Below are 13,137 nucleotides of genomic sequence, written 5' to 3'. Positions count from 1 at the left end.
GTGGTGACCAGGGTCATGGAGATGGCCAGGGTGACGTCTCCACCCAGCAGCAAACTGTACAGGTAGCCACCACCACCGCCTGGAGCAGAGCAGGTGATGACCAGGCCCAGAGAGAGCGCTTTGGGCAGCGAGGCCAGCCTGGACACACAGTAGGCATACAACGGCATGACCAGGAACTGAGCCAGCATCCCTAGGAGCAGTGGCACCGGGTTCCTCAGCAGACCCCGCAGCACCTCCACCTCCACCTTGCACCCAAAGGCACACTTGTTGACAAAGATGAGGGGCAGCAAGGCGAAGAGTACAGGGTTCTCAGTGAAATGGGAGAGGCCACCCGACTGGATGAGCCGAGAGGCTGGGTCATCGGTACCTGGTGCCACTCTAATGGAGTAATCCGCCCTCTCCTCGATCAGAACCGGCTCCGAGTCCTGGTCCAGGTCCAGTAGCTGGATTTGCAGCTGGGCCGTGCCCGGAAACCCAGAGCGGATACTGATAACGTACCTTTTTACTGGACCTGCGTGGCCGCTGTTGGTCACGTTGAGGATGGAGAGGACCTCCGGGTCCAAGGAACGGACTCTGACTGTCTGCTTCCAGCTCTGGCGGCCCTGCCTGCTGGCCGCGGCGCTCCTGTACTGACTGGAGATCACTATCACGCCGTTTGTGTTTTCAGGAAACTCAAATTCCTGCGACGACCCGTCCCCGATTCTGATATAGCCGCTGCTGTCGTCCGTCAGGTTGGTCTGGTTGCTGCCGTGGACAGTCAGGTTATTGGTGGCCCACGCCCGGTCCGCTCCGTCGGCGATAAGGAAGAGACAACAGAACGTAAGCAGGCTCCTCATCTCAGCGGCGGACTGGGGGCGGAGGCGCTCCGCACGTACACGCATCTTCCCACCAGCGGCCTCCCCGCAGGTTACACCGCCGCTCTGTTGCACTACAACGGTAAACTTGTCATTGTAGTCTCCGGTGTAAAACAACAGTTTGGACAGCCGGGTCCACATCGCGTCCGCTTCCCATTTTCACGTTGCCTTTATACCGGAACCTAAACATCACCCCGCCCTGTCCTGTCCCCGCTAGCACGGAGGAAACGCACGGCTCCCTCGCCGACGAGGAACGGAGTGGTCAGTACACGAACCGAAGCCTCGTCCTCCGTTTGTACGGTCTCTGTCTGAGGAAAACGGTGGTAGCTCCGCTGCCGTTTGCTTTTGGGGGCAGAGCTTTTTCGGTAAAGCTACCTAGAGTAAACGTAGGACTTCCGGCCACGAAATGCCAAAATAAAATCACTGGGTTCTATTGATGACAGCAGCTTATATGGTTGAACTAAATACTCAGTAAACCTAAAGTCCGAGGTGCGCCAAAGCCCGGTTTCACTGCATGGCAGCTGCCTTAGGTCACTGTTTTTGACATTTGAGCCGGTATTTGCAGTAAGTGGGCAATTCAGTTCGATTCAATTCAATTTTGTTTCTATAACGCCATATCACCGCAGAAACCATCTCAAGGCACTTTTCATAGGAAGGTCAACCTTACATTATTACAGAGGAAAATAGGAAGAGTTTAACACTGTACTGTCTCTGTATTTCATTACTGGCTAATGTATTAAAGATGTAAAACTAGAATGTAACGTAGGCTGTGTCACTGTCGATTCTGATTTTTGTACAGTGTTATGAAGCTGATAAATTTATGAAGGGTTATTGTCTCTCGGTGTTGTGTTCGATTCCTGTCAGAGCGTTAGCTTTCTGATAACACAGTAAAGTCAACCTGGACAGGGAGTGAGGGGAGACAGAGAGCGCTAGCACACATTCTGAGCAGATACCAGGGCTCCCAAAATCTCCAACTGTATTAACGAGTTTGCGCTAGGTTATCTTTAACTGACACAATCAGGACCTTAGCACTTCTATTCAATACAAGTTAACAATTGCATGCAGCAGCTTGAGATCTAGACCACACACACACACACACACACACACACACACACACACACTGTCAATACAAATTCACAACATGATCATTAGGCCCTGTCAGGAAGCAGTAGTGTGCTTTTATGTTGGATGTTCCTAAATGTAGTCGAACTACCACAGAGCAGATCTGGGGCCAGGTATTCCAGCATAGAAAACCTGTGCACATTGTGCAGAGAGGTGGAGGAGCAGGAAGGAATAAGGGCCCACAGTCCATTTCTCCCCACAACCACCTGTCAGGTCAGCCCAGCCCAGCCATAGTACTAACATTAGTGATAAATAACTAATAATAGCTAAAATAATGCTTTCTTGCCAAATATTGTTTCTCCATGTTGTTATGTAGGTACATGTATTTACTTACTTAGACAAACAGCATTTATTAGAGTTTAAAATCTTACTACTTCCTGTTTGCTCTGGGTAACTCTGGCCACCTTAACGGAAACATTCATTAATCCAATCAGAGAGGCCCAACTCCCCCCCTCCCTCAGGCAGTAAACAGGAGATCACATGGGAGAGGGAACACCATGAGTGTACCCCTGTATGTGTGTGTGTGTGTGTGTGTGTGTGTGTGTTACTGTTACTGACCACAGTAAAATGGCGGAACGACTAGAAACTGAAGACATAATATCAGAGCTCGTTAAAGTCATGCACATCACCCACTTTCCCTTTCACACTAGCCTTGTCTTTTAAAAGCATGGAAATCGCTTTGCTCATCTCCATTTGCCCACTTAACCCAGGCTTGTCACTGTTTGCTGACCTTTGACCCCTGCATCTTGTGACAGTGATCCTTTGTGCTTATGGATGGAAATCAACTCGGTCACGCTCCCTGAACAGATTCCAGTTACATCCCTAAGCGGGCTATTGCTTATTTGTCACACACCAACAGCAGTCATAAGAGGGAAACCTGACACTGCTGCACATACTGGGAATATATTAAAGGGGCGCTCCATTCTGTTAGCACTACAAACACACCTTTTTATAGTAGCCTAAATGGCTGCTACTTGGGGGGTGCTCTTACATCCATTTTCAATCCAGAACCTCAAGCTGGCTTCCCCAGTAGAGGGTCAGCATCTTCCAGTGAGAACGCCACCCAGGCTTATCCTGGATATTAACTGCTCACTGTGTTAAAGTCAGTCCTCGGACAGCTTGTTCGCCTTCTATTGTGTTTTCGTGAGTTGTGCATCCTCCTTGTGTCACCATGACTAAGTGAGCTTCTAGAAAAAGAAGGGTTCTCTGTGGAAACACTCACACATGCCAAGAGAACCTGCTGTGGCATTCGCGCTGCATTCTTTCACATCTCCTGGAGCGACAGCTGGTTGTTATGTGGTTATCAGGGATGCAAATATCCTGCCTGGTGTTTGCTTCTCCCTCCCATGGTACAGTGTAATAATTTACTGCGACTCATACCTTGCTTCACACACAGTGAAGGAGAGAGCATGAGATAGCGACAGAGGAGGACTGAAGAGGAAGGCAAAAATGCCAGACACGGTTCCTGTACTTTCCATTACCACCCATCTCGTCACTCTCCCTAGTAATGTTTCAGTGAGAAATCCCAGGACTATTTGCTGTTTGTGCTGCAGCTTCCGCTGTTTATTTAGGGAATGCTGCATCCTGTATTTGCCTTTGTGTGAATATTCATGAACCAACTCAGAGCAGTAGTTGTGATTTGCCTGGTGCTGCTTTGCAAATGATCTCATAAGCAGCCATGATGACTAACCCAAAAGCAATGTCCTGAAATATCAGTTCAGCACCAGTCTACCCTGTGGTTATTCTAAGCTAGACCACCTGGAGGCACTGTCACAAACACCAAGTCACCCACTGAAAGTGTGTTTAGACTAAGCACAAAGCAACGTCTAGAGGCGAAAGAAGTCAATGTGAATTCTCACACTGGGTGGCACAAACTGAAGCCAAACATCTGCACGAAATGAAAGTGGTTCAGCTTGAGCAAAAGATGTGCACTGACATGAGCCCACCTCATAAATACACAGATATAAGAGGAATAATGAGAATGTCTGAAAGAACCTGGTGAGTCCTCACATCAGTCAGATATAAATGCCACTCTCTAACTACAACTAACGTCTCTAGAGGTTATAGCGTCAAATCCATGTAGATATGGAGGAAACTTGCATCCCATTTAAACACACCTTATTCATGCAAATTTAAAAAGCCTGTTAAATTTTCACATTTTACCTTTTGCACTTAACATGATGATCTAAAACATTTCTCCAAACTTCACACACTAATTCTGATAGACCGAAATGTCAGTTAAGGTTTGTGTTTCATATCAACAAGCTTTTGCAGTTAACACCTTTGTCTTCTTGCTTTTTGCTGCTATTAAATATTGCTTGATACTTACCCCGACACATCAAACTGCTGCCTATACAGCACATTCATCAATGTAACACTGTCTACTTTCAACACTGAATTCAAAATGAAAGACTGCATCAGAGGGCAAGATTTTATTTTCACAAGATAAATATAGAAAACAAATGTGCTGTGGAACTCTCGACTCTGACACATCTTGATGCCATTGTACATTTTATTCTTGTTTTTCGATGTCACCTGCTCTTGATGCACATTGCACAACATCTTCCAGCACAGAATGACCAGGTTATTCTGAGACAGAGCTGCTGCTGGGGGAGGTTTTCAGCACCTTAAATCAAACAACCAAAAAGAGACCAGGCAACATTCTGCTACAGAAATAAAAGATCACAGCAACAGGAGCTTCCAGTCAACACATTCATTAGGTAGAATGGGACAAACATGTCAGACTTGTTTGGCAGGAAGAAGAACAGAAAATTCCCCGTCCTGGCCAAGTTTCGCTTCACTGCTGTTCTATACTACTGTCCTTCAGGCACTGGCAGGGGGAGGCACCTGCATTCCGAATAAGGCATTGAAAGAAAAAAGCCTGCATACGGGCATGAAAATTACTCAACATCAACTCAGGATAAGAATGAAAAAGAATCCAAGTATAACTGATTTTGACACAGAAACAAAAGGCGGGAGCATTGTCGTTTCTTATATACAGCGTTATAATGATGTCATAAGCAGTTGTTTCTTGGATGGATCTGATGAGGGAAGGAGATGATTTCCGTAAGTGTTAACACGTCACTGTTTTTAACTCAAAATTGTAAAAGACCAAAGTGCAAAAACACATCCTTCCCCCATTATCGTCTTCCTACTCTCAACAGAATCGTCCATTCAAACCATTTCTGACAGACAGAGCACAGAAAAGCTAAAAGCAACGTGAACTCATGTTTGACCCGCCTACACCTTCTGACAGCCAGGGATCCATAAACCCTTAGCATCACCCCGCTTATAACAATTATCCATTTGCATCACTATACATTATACAGATTGTAAAATGTTTGTCTACTTGTATAAAACACATATCCAAAATGGTGTGAATGGAGAAATGAAGAGTGCAGTCACAGGAGGTGGTGGAGAAAGAGGGATTAAAAAAGAAGGGGGAAGTAAAAGGTAAAGATCCATCCATTTTCTAAACCGCTTAGTCGCAAACGGGGTCACGGGGGGGCTGGAGCCAATCCCAGCCAGCTGCGGGCGAAAGGCGGGGTACACCCAGGATAGGTCGCCAGCCCATCGCAGGGCTAACACATAGACGAACAACCACACACACACGCACTTCTATGGGCAATTTAGAGACACCAATCAACCTATGCTGCATGTCTTTGGACTGTGGTAGGAAGCCGGAGCACCCAGAGAGAACCCACGCAAGCACGGGGAGAACATGCAAACTCCGCAAAGAAAGGCCCCAGGTCGAACCCAAAACCTGCTCGCTGTGAGGCAACAGCGCTAACCACTGAGCCACCGTGCTGCCCGGTAAAATAAGATGCACTGGGGAATCAGAGTGGCAGACAGGAACGGGACTTGAGACGGGTCAAAGTGGGAAGGTGAATGAGAGAGGGATTCATGCTTTCTCAGATGGAGGTTCTATCGAGTGTGTGTTCATGTGTATTTATAGAGCAGGGGGTGGTAATCAACAGCCTCATTAAGTCCTTCTGGCAGGAACAGTTCAATAGAAACACACACAGCTCCCGTCGTCATCACTGCACGCGGGTGCACGGCCATTCAGCTCTCCTGGAGGAGCTCTTAGTTCCGGAGAGCAGCCAACCTGGAACATGGCAAAATATGGAACAGTGTGAATGTTGTGAAATCTACCTTAAAGGTGCAGTGCACGAAGGCACGTTTCCCAAATGTTACTTTTACACCCAACACTATTTAGAGGGGGAAATGGAAACCCAGATTTGATTGAATGCACAAACTGGCTGTCAATTATAATATATATGAGATTTGACCATACTGTTCATACAGATATTCCATCTGCACCTTTGGCAGTCACCGTGCACAGGTTTAGTAATAGCTTATTTCTGATACAGTATACTGTATATGTGGCTGCATAAATGTTGGTTGGTAAAAAAACACAGTGCACGGATGTCAAATCAAGTTTGAGGTAATTCAGAAACAGTGTCTCTATCCCACAGTTTGTCCACCAGAGCTCAATCCTGCTCAAGAGTCACCTTGGTCACAGCTGTATGTATGTAAAACATTATTACTGTCAGGTTAATAAGGTCACACTGTGGACAGACCAAGGTATCGCCTCTCTTGTGGGTAGTATGTGACCAGGGTTACGTGCTCAGTACAGAAAGCCAGTTAAGCAAAGACACCCATATGTGTACGCACTCGTTCAGTCGTGACTTTGCAACCACAACACTGGTGTTTCGTGTGTGGGGCTATTACCGTTCCGTGCAAGCTCATTTCCTGATCTTATTCTCTAATCTAACAGCAAAACTGCAGATTCATGTGCTACTTGTTGACATGTTGCCACAGCATGAAAAGACTCGTGATAAGAGTGGGAGAACTGTCTTGCTAAAGGAAACATGAGCCAGACACACAACCTGTAACCCCATACTGGCTTGGACTGGGTCCAGACGCCGGCCCTTACCGTCGAGACAGATGGTCCTCCTTCTCTTGGCCCCGTGAGCTCTCTGCACCCACTGAGGTAGCTCCTGCCGGCAGCTTGCCGAGCTGGTCCATCACCTCCAGGCCACTCTCCTCTGCTATCTGGTGGATCAGGTCATCCACCTGCTCCTGAGGCGTTGTCAACGTCATGGCAGAGCTCATGGAGTCCTCCATCACCTGGGGATGAATTGAGTGGAAGCAGAAAAAAACAAACCTCAGGTGACAAAGTGCAGAGCTGGGTTTCATTTTCAATACAGTAAATACAAGACAGTTGACCAAGACCCTGTCTGAAAACATGCATAAACATCGCTGGCAGCCACTCACTGAGGTGTGGACATCGAGGTTCTGTACTTGACTTTCAAACTTATCCATGACTGCAGAAACCTTTTGGAGGTCCATGGAGCTCAGAGCTTTGTCCAGGGCCTTGGTGACCTGGCCCATGTTTTTGGTCACCTGATGGACAAAATGTCACATTTGTCTAACTGGGCAAAGACAAAAACAACCTCGTCTTGTCTCCTCCCAAAACTCATCAAAACAGAAGAAACATTCATTTATAATCCAGTGTGAATGTACTGTACTCTAAGGCAGCGTGCGTTAGTGAGTGCACTAATCACAGTCACTTACCCCCTTCATGGTGACGGCAGTCTGGACTTTCGAGGCGACCGCATCCACTCGTGACGCCATGCGCAGCCAGTTAATGCCTTCATTTTTTTTCCGGATGGCATTCTCTGCATAAACTCTGGCACATTCCACATTCTTCTGTTGCAAAGCCTGGAGCCAATAACACTGTTAACTCTCCAAACCTTATAAATATATCTACATTTATAACTATATTTATATAGTATAAATCAGCCATGTGCGTGTAAACATGCAGCCTGATATCAGGACAGTAATCCTGTTTGTCTAATATGTCTAATCGAAAAGTGCAGCCCATCTGAAGCTGGTAATAATATCAATCAAAATCCTTTCAGCAAACAAAAGGGAAGACTTTCATCCATCCTCATGTGAGCAGTTACACTAGATATGAGAAGTGAAGACTATCATGACTCAGCAGGGAAATGTCTCTGGCCAGTGAGATAGAAAAGGCATGAGCTATGTAACATCCCCTTTGTTCCATGACTGATCTGGATCTCTCTCCTGTGATCCCCAAACCAAACATGCATTTAAAACAGAAACAGAGATGCCCAGAGATTACCAGTTATCTAAAAACTTAAAAGCTATATTTTGCTAAAATTGTATCCAATTTGTTCTTTGATATAGAGAGAGATGGGCAGACAATGGTAAAGCTTGTTTGACTTCGGTGAAGTGTAGAGCTGCTGTCAAGTGAAGAGAACCTGACCACTGGTGCTTCACTGAGCCAGGGAGTTATTAAAGTTTGGCAGTTGAACTGTACGACAGGCACATCGGTGGAATAAGACAAGAGGATCATCACCAGAAAGACACGTATGAGAGAAATCCTCCTAGCTCTAATGTGATCAGAGGATTAGCATCGTTTGATGACTGTCACATTGCAGTACGACTCCTGTGACTTCTTCTATAAGTATCAACCCACTGCACGCTGACACTGGACCTTCAATCTAAAACTGTTCAGCCAGTGAAGAGCACTAGTGCCTCAGCTCCAGTCTGCAAGTGCTGCTCTGAGTTTTACAAGCCACCAGATGTCACTGTGCTTTCTTTGCTTGAAGCCCTGACGCGTTCAGTCTTTACCTGGCACAAGCAGAAAGACCCAAAGCTTCATCTGCTCATCACTACCTTTATCATTTTTCTATATCATGTAGCTCACTTTTATTTTAAATTCTTACTCTTCATATTGGTCTAGGGCAGACCAATGTGTGTGTGTGAATACATTTGTATGACTCATGCGGTTAGAACAAAGATCAGAAAGCATAACATAAATAATTAAAACTAAAAGGTGAAGCCTTGGTTTAAGGGTTAGAGTAAGTCTGTAGAAAACAAATATAAGTCAACAATCTGTCCTCGTACATGATGGTGGCACCACGAATCTGTGTGTGTGTTTAACACCAGTGGAATAGGAGCAGTGTGTGGCTAGCTTATTTGAAAACACCGACAGTTCAACAAACTACAGAGCGGCCTTCTCAGCTAGCTACCTAGCTGAGGCTAACTTCTGTACTAAAACTAGACCAGCAGTGGAAATGTTAATACATTCATAAACCGCATACTGTTGTGGTTTCTTTGTATAAAATTTGAAAGCAGTTAAAGAATTTTAATTGGCAAGCTAATGCAAACTAGATTAGCACCTTAACCATTCAGCCACCCCATCACCTCAGTGGCTTGGCCTTATGTTTTCTTACCTTCTTGACCTTGGCCTGCTCCTTTTCAGACTCCTTCTCTGCCTTTTTGGCCAGTCTCTCAAGCTGCTTCGCAGTAAACTGGGAGCACAGAGAATAGAAACGTACATAAAACTAATAAATGATTCATGTGTACAAGGTATGTCAAGCTTGTACAGAGGAAACATGTTCATGGATACATACCCTCAACTGGAAGAGTGTTTCTGCAGAGCAAAGGTGAGAGGCAGAGTTAAAAATATGAAGTGTACATAATGTAAATATACTGACTACATGTCTTTGCTTGAAAGAGACCACATTTCACTGACAAAGTACATATGAAAAAAGAAAAAGTAAGATGTGCAGCACCCTTTACTTCTGACCAACTCCATACATAATGGATGTTTCCAGCAACAGATGAACAAACGATATATACTTGACGTTATTATAACATTAATTACATGTTTTTTTTCTCATGTCGTGATTTTGTGGGACCATCAGACTGGTGGGCTTTGTCAAAAGACAGCACAAATATGATTCAAAAACTACAAACAAATACACAGCATGAAACAGTAGAGAAGGGGTCTGATGTCAGATAGAAAGCATTGCATGAGCACAGGAAAGCACTCTTTACTGCAAATGTATTAATATACATTTTAAATAACAACTAAAATGTCACTAAAATATAATTAAAAATGGTAATGCATAAAGTCCTGGGATAAATATTAATTTTTTGCCCACCGTCTCAGTACTTTGTACACATCCAGACCTAACAAACTGTCTAAAGTTAAATGTGTCTGGTTTGTCGAAGCTACACTCATCAAATCCACAGTTACATAGAGTGTGCCATTCCTGGGTTAACAGTCATGTGCTACGAAAAGGTTTAGTGGCAGTCAGCTTTAAGGCAAGATGCTCAATCACACAAAAGGACAAATCAATAGTCAATTTTTCAGATACGTATAGATATAATAAACGAATCATCCGAATATCAGAAAAGGTCTAACAGGTAACCTGACAGCTAACCTAGCTAACCACACCCGCCCAAGCTAACAAGCTAACGCTATCTATCGATGATTAAATGGTACAGCTAAAACCAAACCAAGGCAAAGTCTATCAAGGTGGAAAATTCTGTCTTAAAACACAACATACCATCCATCTTCCGGCAAATATAAGTAAAGAAAATCACGGAAAAATAACTTTCAGCTCCACAACAGGTTAATCTTGATTTGTTTTGATAACTGACACCGCACTTCCTGGTGTAAGAATGATCACGTGATCTTTGTCTTCTTCGCTTATGTCTTTGTTTGTTGCATCCTGCGCAAGTATGATATTGCCATCTCCTGTCGCAAGGTGGGGGGCTATAGTGGCTATAGTGGCAGAGTTAGAAAGATATTTGCAGATTCGAAGTTTCCAGATCAGTAGCGAGACGTTGCTATAATACAAACGATGCCTCTTTTGTTTCGTAGTAATGTGGACAATAAGCTACAAGCTCCTTTTTTTTTTACAGGCTCCGGTACTCTACCGGAAACAAATTCCTTGTGTGTAGCATACCTGGCCAATAAAGGTGATTATCATAATGAACCATAACATTGTCTCAATTGTGCAGCCAGCTGTGGCCAAGACCCTCTCCCAAGTGCAAAACTAAAAAGAGATAGGTCTGCTACAAAATATTCAATGACGTTACTCTTACCCAGTGTTGTGTTACAAAAATAACTTCACACATATAGTGGCCATCTACTGGTTAGACTTCAACCCTCATTTAGGAAAAAAGTTTTTTCATAATATGGGGGAATTTTTCTTGTCATAAATATTCAGTAACTTCACTGTTAGACAGTAGCGTGACCAAAACCACTCATCATTATGGACAGGCTAGAAACCCCATGGAAATGAATTACTTTGTATGTCAGACGCAGCATGAGGCAAGAGAAGTGGTGCAGGCTGAGGGAAGAGGAGCATCTTCAATGCTTCAGGTGAGGCTCTAATACTGGGGCCTTAAGAGGTAGTTAGGGTGTGGGGTGTTGTTGTTGTTTGTCTGATGCTTCTGAATCAATATCCTTACAATTTATAGTTGTACTATATGTGGTATGATTGATCATGTTCATATTTGGTGTCAGGCAGAGCAGAGAGAACAAAGTGACACTAGAGCTGCTGTATCATGCTCCTAAACTAAACATCTTCTGCCAAGTCATCAGGAAGATGCGTTTTTGTTAACTGCTCTTATACTGTCAGTTCAGTCATCCCTGAGTCTTGTGTGCAGCATCAGTTATACATAAGATGTTAACGTCTCCAGTAGCTTCTCAGCTGTGGGCAAACCAGTAGCCTGTGTCCTGCGTTTCTGTCACAATAATATGTAACTTGTAAATGCAAGTCACATCTTTAAGACTCCAGTGGACAGTCTGCACTGCAGAAATGATCATTGGTGCCAGCCTGCCCTCCATGGAGGACGTGTACACCTCACAGGTCAAACGGAGGGCGGAGAGGATCACTGCAGACCCCTCACACCCTGGACATGATCTGTTTGAACTCCTCCCCTCTGGACGGCGTTATAGGTCACTGTACGCCAAGACAACCAGGCACAGGGACAATTTCTTCCCCCAGGCCATCACTCTGATGAACACTTGACCCACAACAGTATGACTGGACAGTAACCCTCAGTGCAATATGTGTAAATATACATTGTACCTATAGATCCACTGAATTCAGACTGTGTATACATATATATATTTATATATGTGTGTGTGTGTGTGTGTACAGGTCTCTTTACTCTTATTTTTAAATCTGTTTTCCTAATGCACAATCTCTTGCTTGTTGATATGTACGTACACATTGAGAACCGCTGTACCAGAGTCAAATTCCACACCTGGCCAGTAAAGCTGATTGTGATTCTGATTCTAAACCTGACAGCTGGTAATTTCATCCTCTGTTACCATGTTTATAGAAATTACATGTTTGGGTAAAACTACAGTCAGGGAAAAAAATTATTTGAACCCCAACTGATTTTGTAAGTTTGCCCACTAACAAAGAAATGATCAGTCTACAATTTCAATGGTAGGTTTATTTGAACAGTGAGAGACACAACAATAACAAAAAAAATTCAGAAAAATTGTTACAAAAAAGTTATACATTAATTTGCATTTTCATGAATGAAATAAGTATTTGATCCCCTATCAGTCAGCAAGATCTCTGGCTCCCCGGTGTATTTTATACAGGTAACGAGCTGACATTGGGAGCCCTCTCAGCTCGTTACCTGTATAAAAGAGACCTGTCCACAGAAGCAATCAATCCAGATTCCAAACTCTTCACCATGGCCAAGACCAAAGAGCTTTCCAAGGATGTCAGGGACAAGATTGTGGACCTACACAAGGCTGGAATGGGCTACAAGACCATCGCCAAGCAGCTGGGTGAGAAGGTGACAACAGTTGGTGCGATTATTCACAAATGGAAGAAACATAAATTAACTGCCAATCTCCCTCGGTCTGGAGCTCCATGCAAGATCTCACCTCGTGGAGTTTCAATGATAATGAGAATGGTTTGGAATCAGCCCAGAACTACTCGGGAGGAACTTGTCAATGATCTCAAGGCAGCTGGGACCATAGTCACCAAAAAAACAGTTGGTAACACACTACGCCGTAACGGACTGAAATCCTGCTGTGCCCGCAAGGTCCCCCTGCTCAAGAAAGCACATCTACAGGCCCATTTGAAGTTTGCCACTGAACATCTGACTGATTCAGAGGAAGACTGGGTGAAAGTGTTGTGGTCAGATGAGACCAAAATCGAGCTCTTTGGCATTAACTCAACACGCCGTGTTTGTCCCCACCGTCAAATATGGAGGTGGAAACATTATGCTTTGGGGGTGTTTTTCTGCCAAGGGGACAGGACAATTGCACCGCATCAAAGGGAGGATGGATGGGGCCATGTACCGT

The 13,137-nt window shown here is 44.5% G+C and overlaps 2 protein-coding genes across 2 annotated transcripts in view; both read right to left on the bottom strand.

Annotated features, from left to right (window-relative positions):
* Positions 1 to 1,269, bottom strand: part of slc10a3 (solute carrier family 10 member 3) — a 2,432-nt gene extending 1,163 nt beyond the window's left edge. The window contains 1 exon segment of the mRNA XM_020586573.1: positions 2 to 1,269. Coding sequence (XP_020442229.1) covers positions 2 to 995 — 994 coding nt within the window. The 5' untranslated portion in view covers positions 996 to 1,269.
* Positions 1,270 to 5,713: 4,444 nt separating this feature from the next.
* Positions 5,714 to 10,516, bottom strand: chmp1a (charged multivesicular body protein 1A). Its single transcript, XM_020586574.1, has 7 exons — positions 10,364 to 10,516; positions 9,422 to 9,441; positions 9,242 to 9,319; positions 7,554 to 7,700; positions 7,254 to 7,382; positions 6,913 to 7,106; positions 5,714 to 6,081 (listed from the first exon to the last, which is right to left on the bottom strand). The coding sequence occupies exons 1-7, from the start codon at positions 10,368 to 10,370 to the stop codon at positions 6,060 to 6,062; spliced, it is 597 nt and encodes a 198-aa protein (XP_020442230.1). The 5' UTR covers positions 10,371 to 10,516; the 3' UTR covers positions 5,714 to 6,059.
* Between the last annotated feature and the right edge of the window lie 2,621 nt (positions 10,517 to 13,137).

The sequence above is a fragment of the Monopterus albus genome, unplaced genomic scaffold (genome assembly GCF_001952655.1).
Source record: "Monopterus albus unplaced genomic scaffold, M_albus_1.0 scaffold414.1, whole genome shotgun sequence".
NCBI classification, from domain to species: domain Eukaryota; kingdom Metazoa; phylum Chordata; class Actinopteri; order Synbranchiformes; family Synbranchidae; genus Monopterus; species Monopterus albus.
The sequence above is the reverse complement of the archived record's forward strand: the minus strand, read 5'-3'. Positions and strand labels throughout refer to the sequence as shown.

What these genes read in the sequence shown, in the direction of transcription:
- chmp1a (XM_020586574.1), bottom strand. An exon ending in CTGCCGTCACCATGAAGGGG is followed by an intron (nt 7,383 to 7,553) that starts GTAAGTGACTGT and finishes TTTGTCCATCAG; the next exon opens with GTGACCAAAAACATGGGCCA. An exon ending in GAGGACCATCTGTCTCGACG is followed by an intron (nt 6,082 to 6,912) that starts GTAAGGGCCGGC and finishes GCCATGTTCCAG; the next exon opens with GTTGGCTGCTCTCCGGAACT.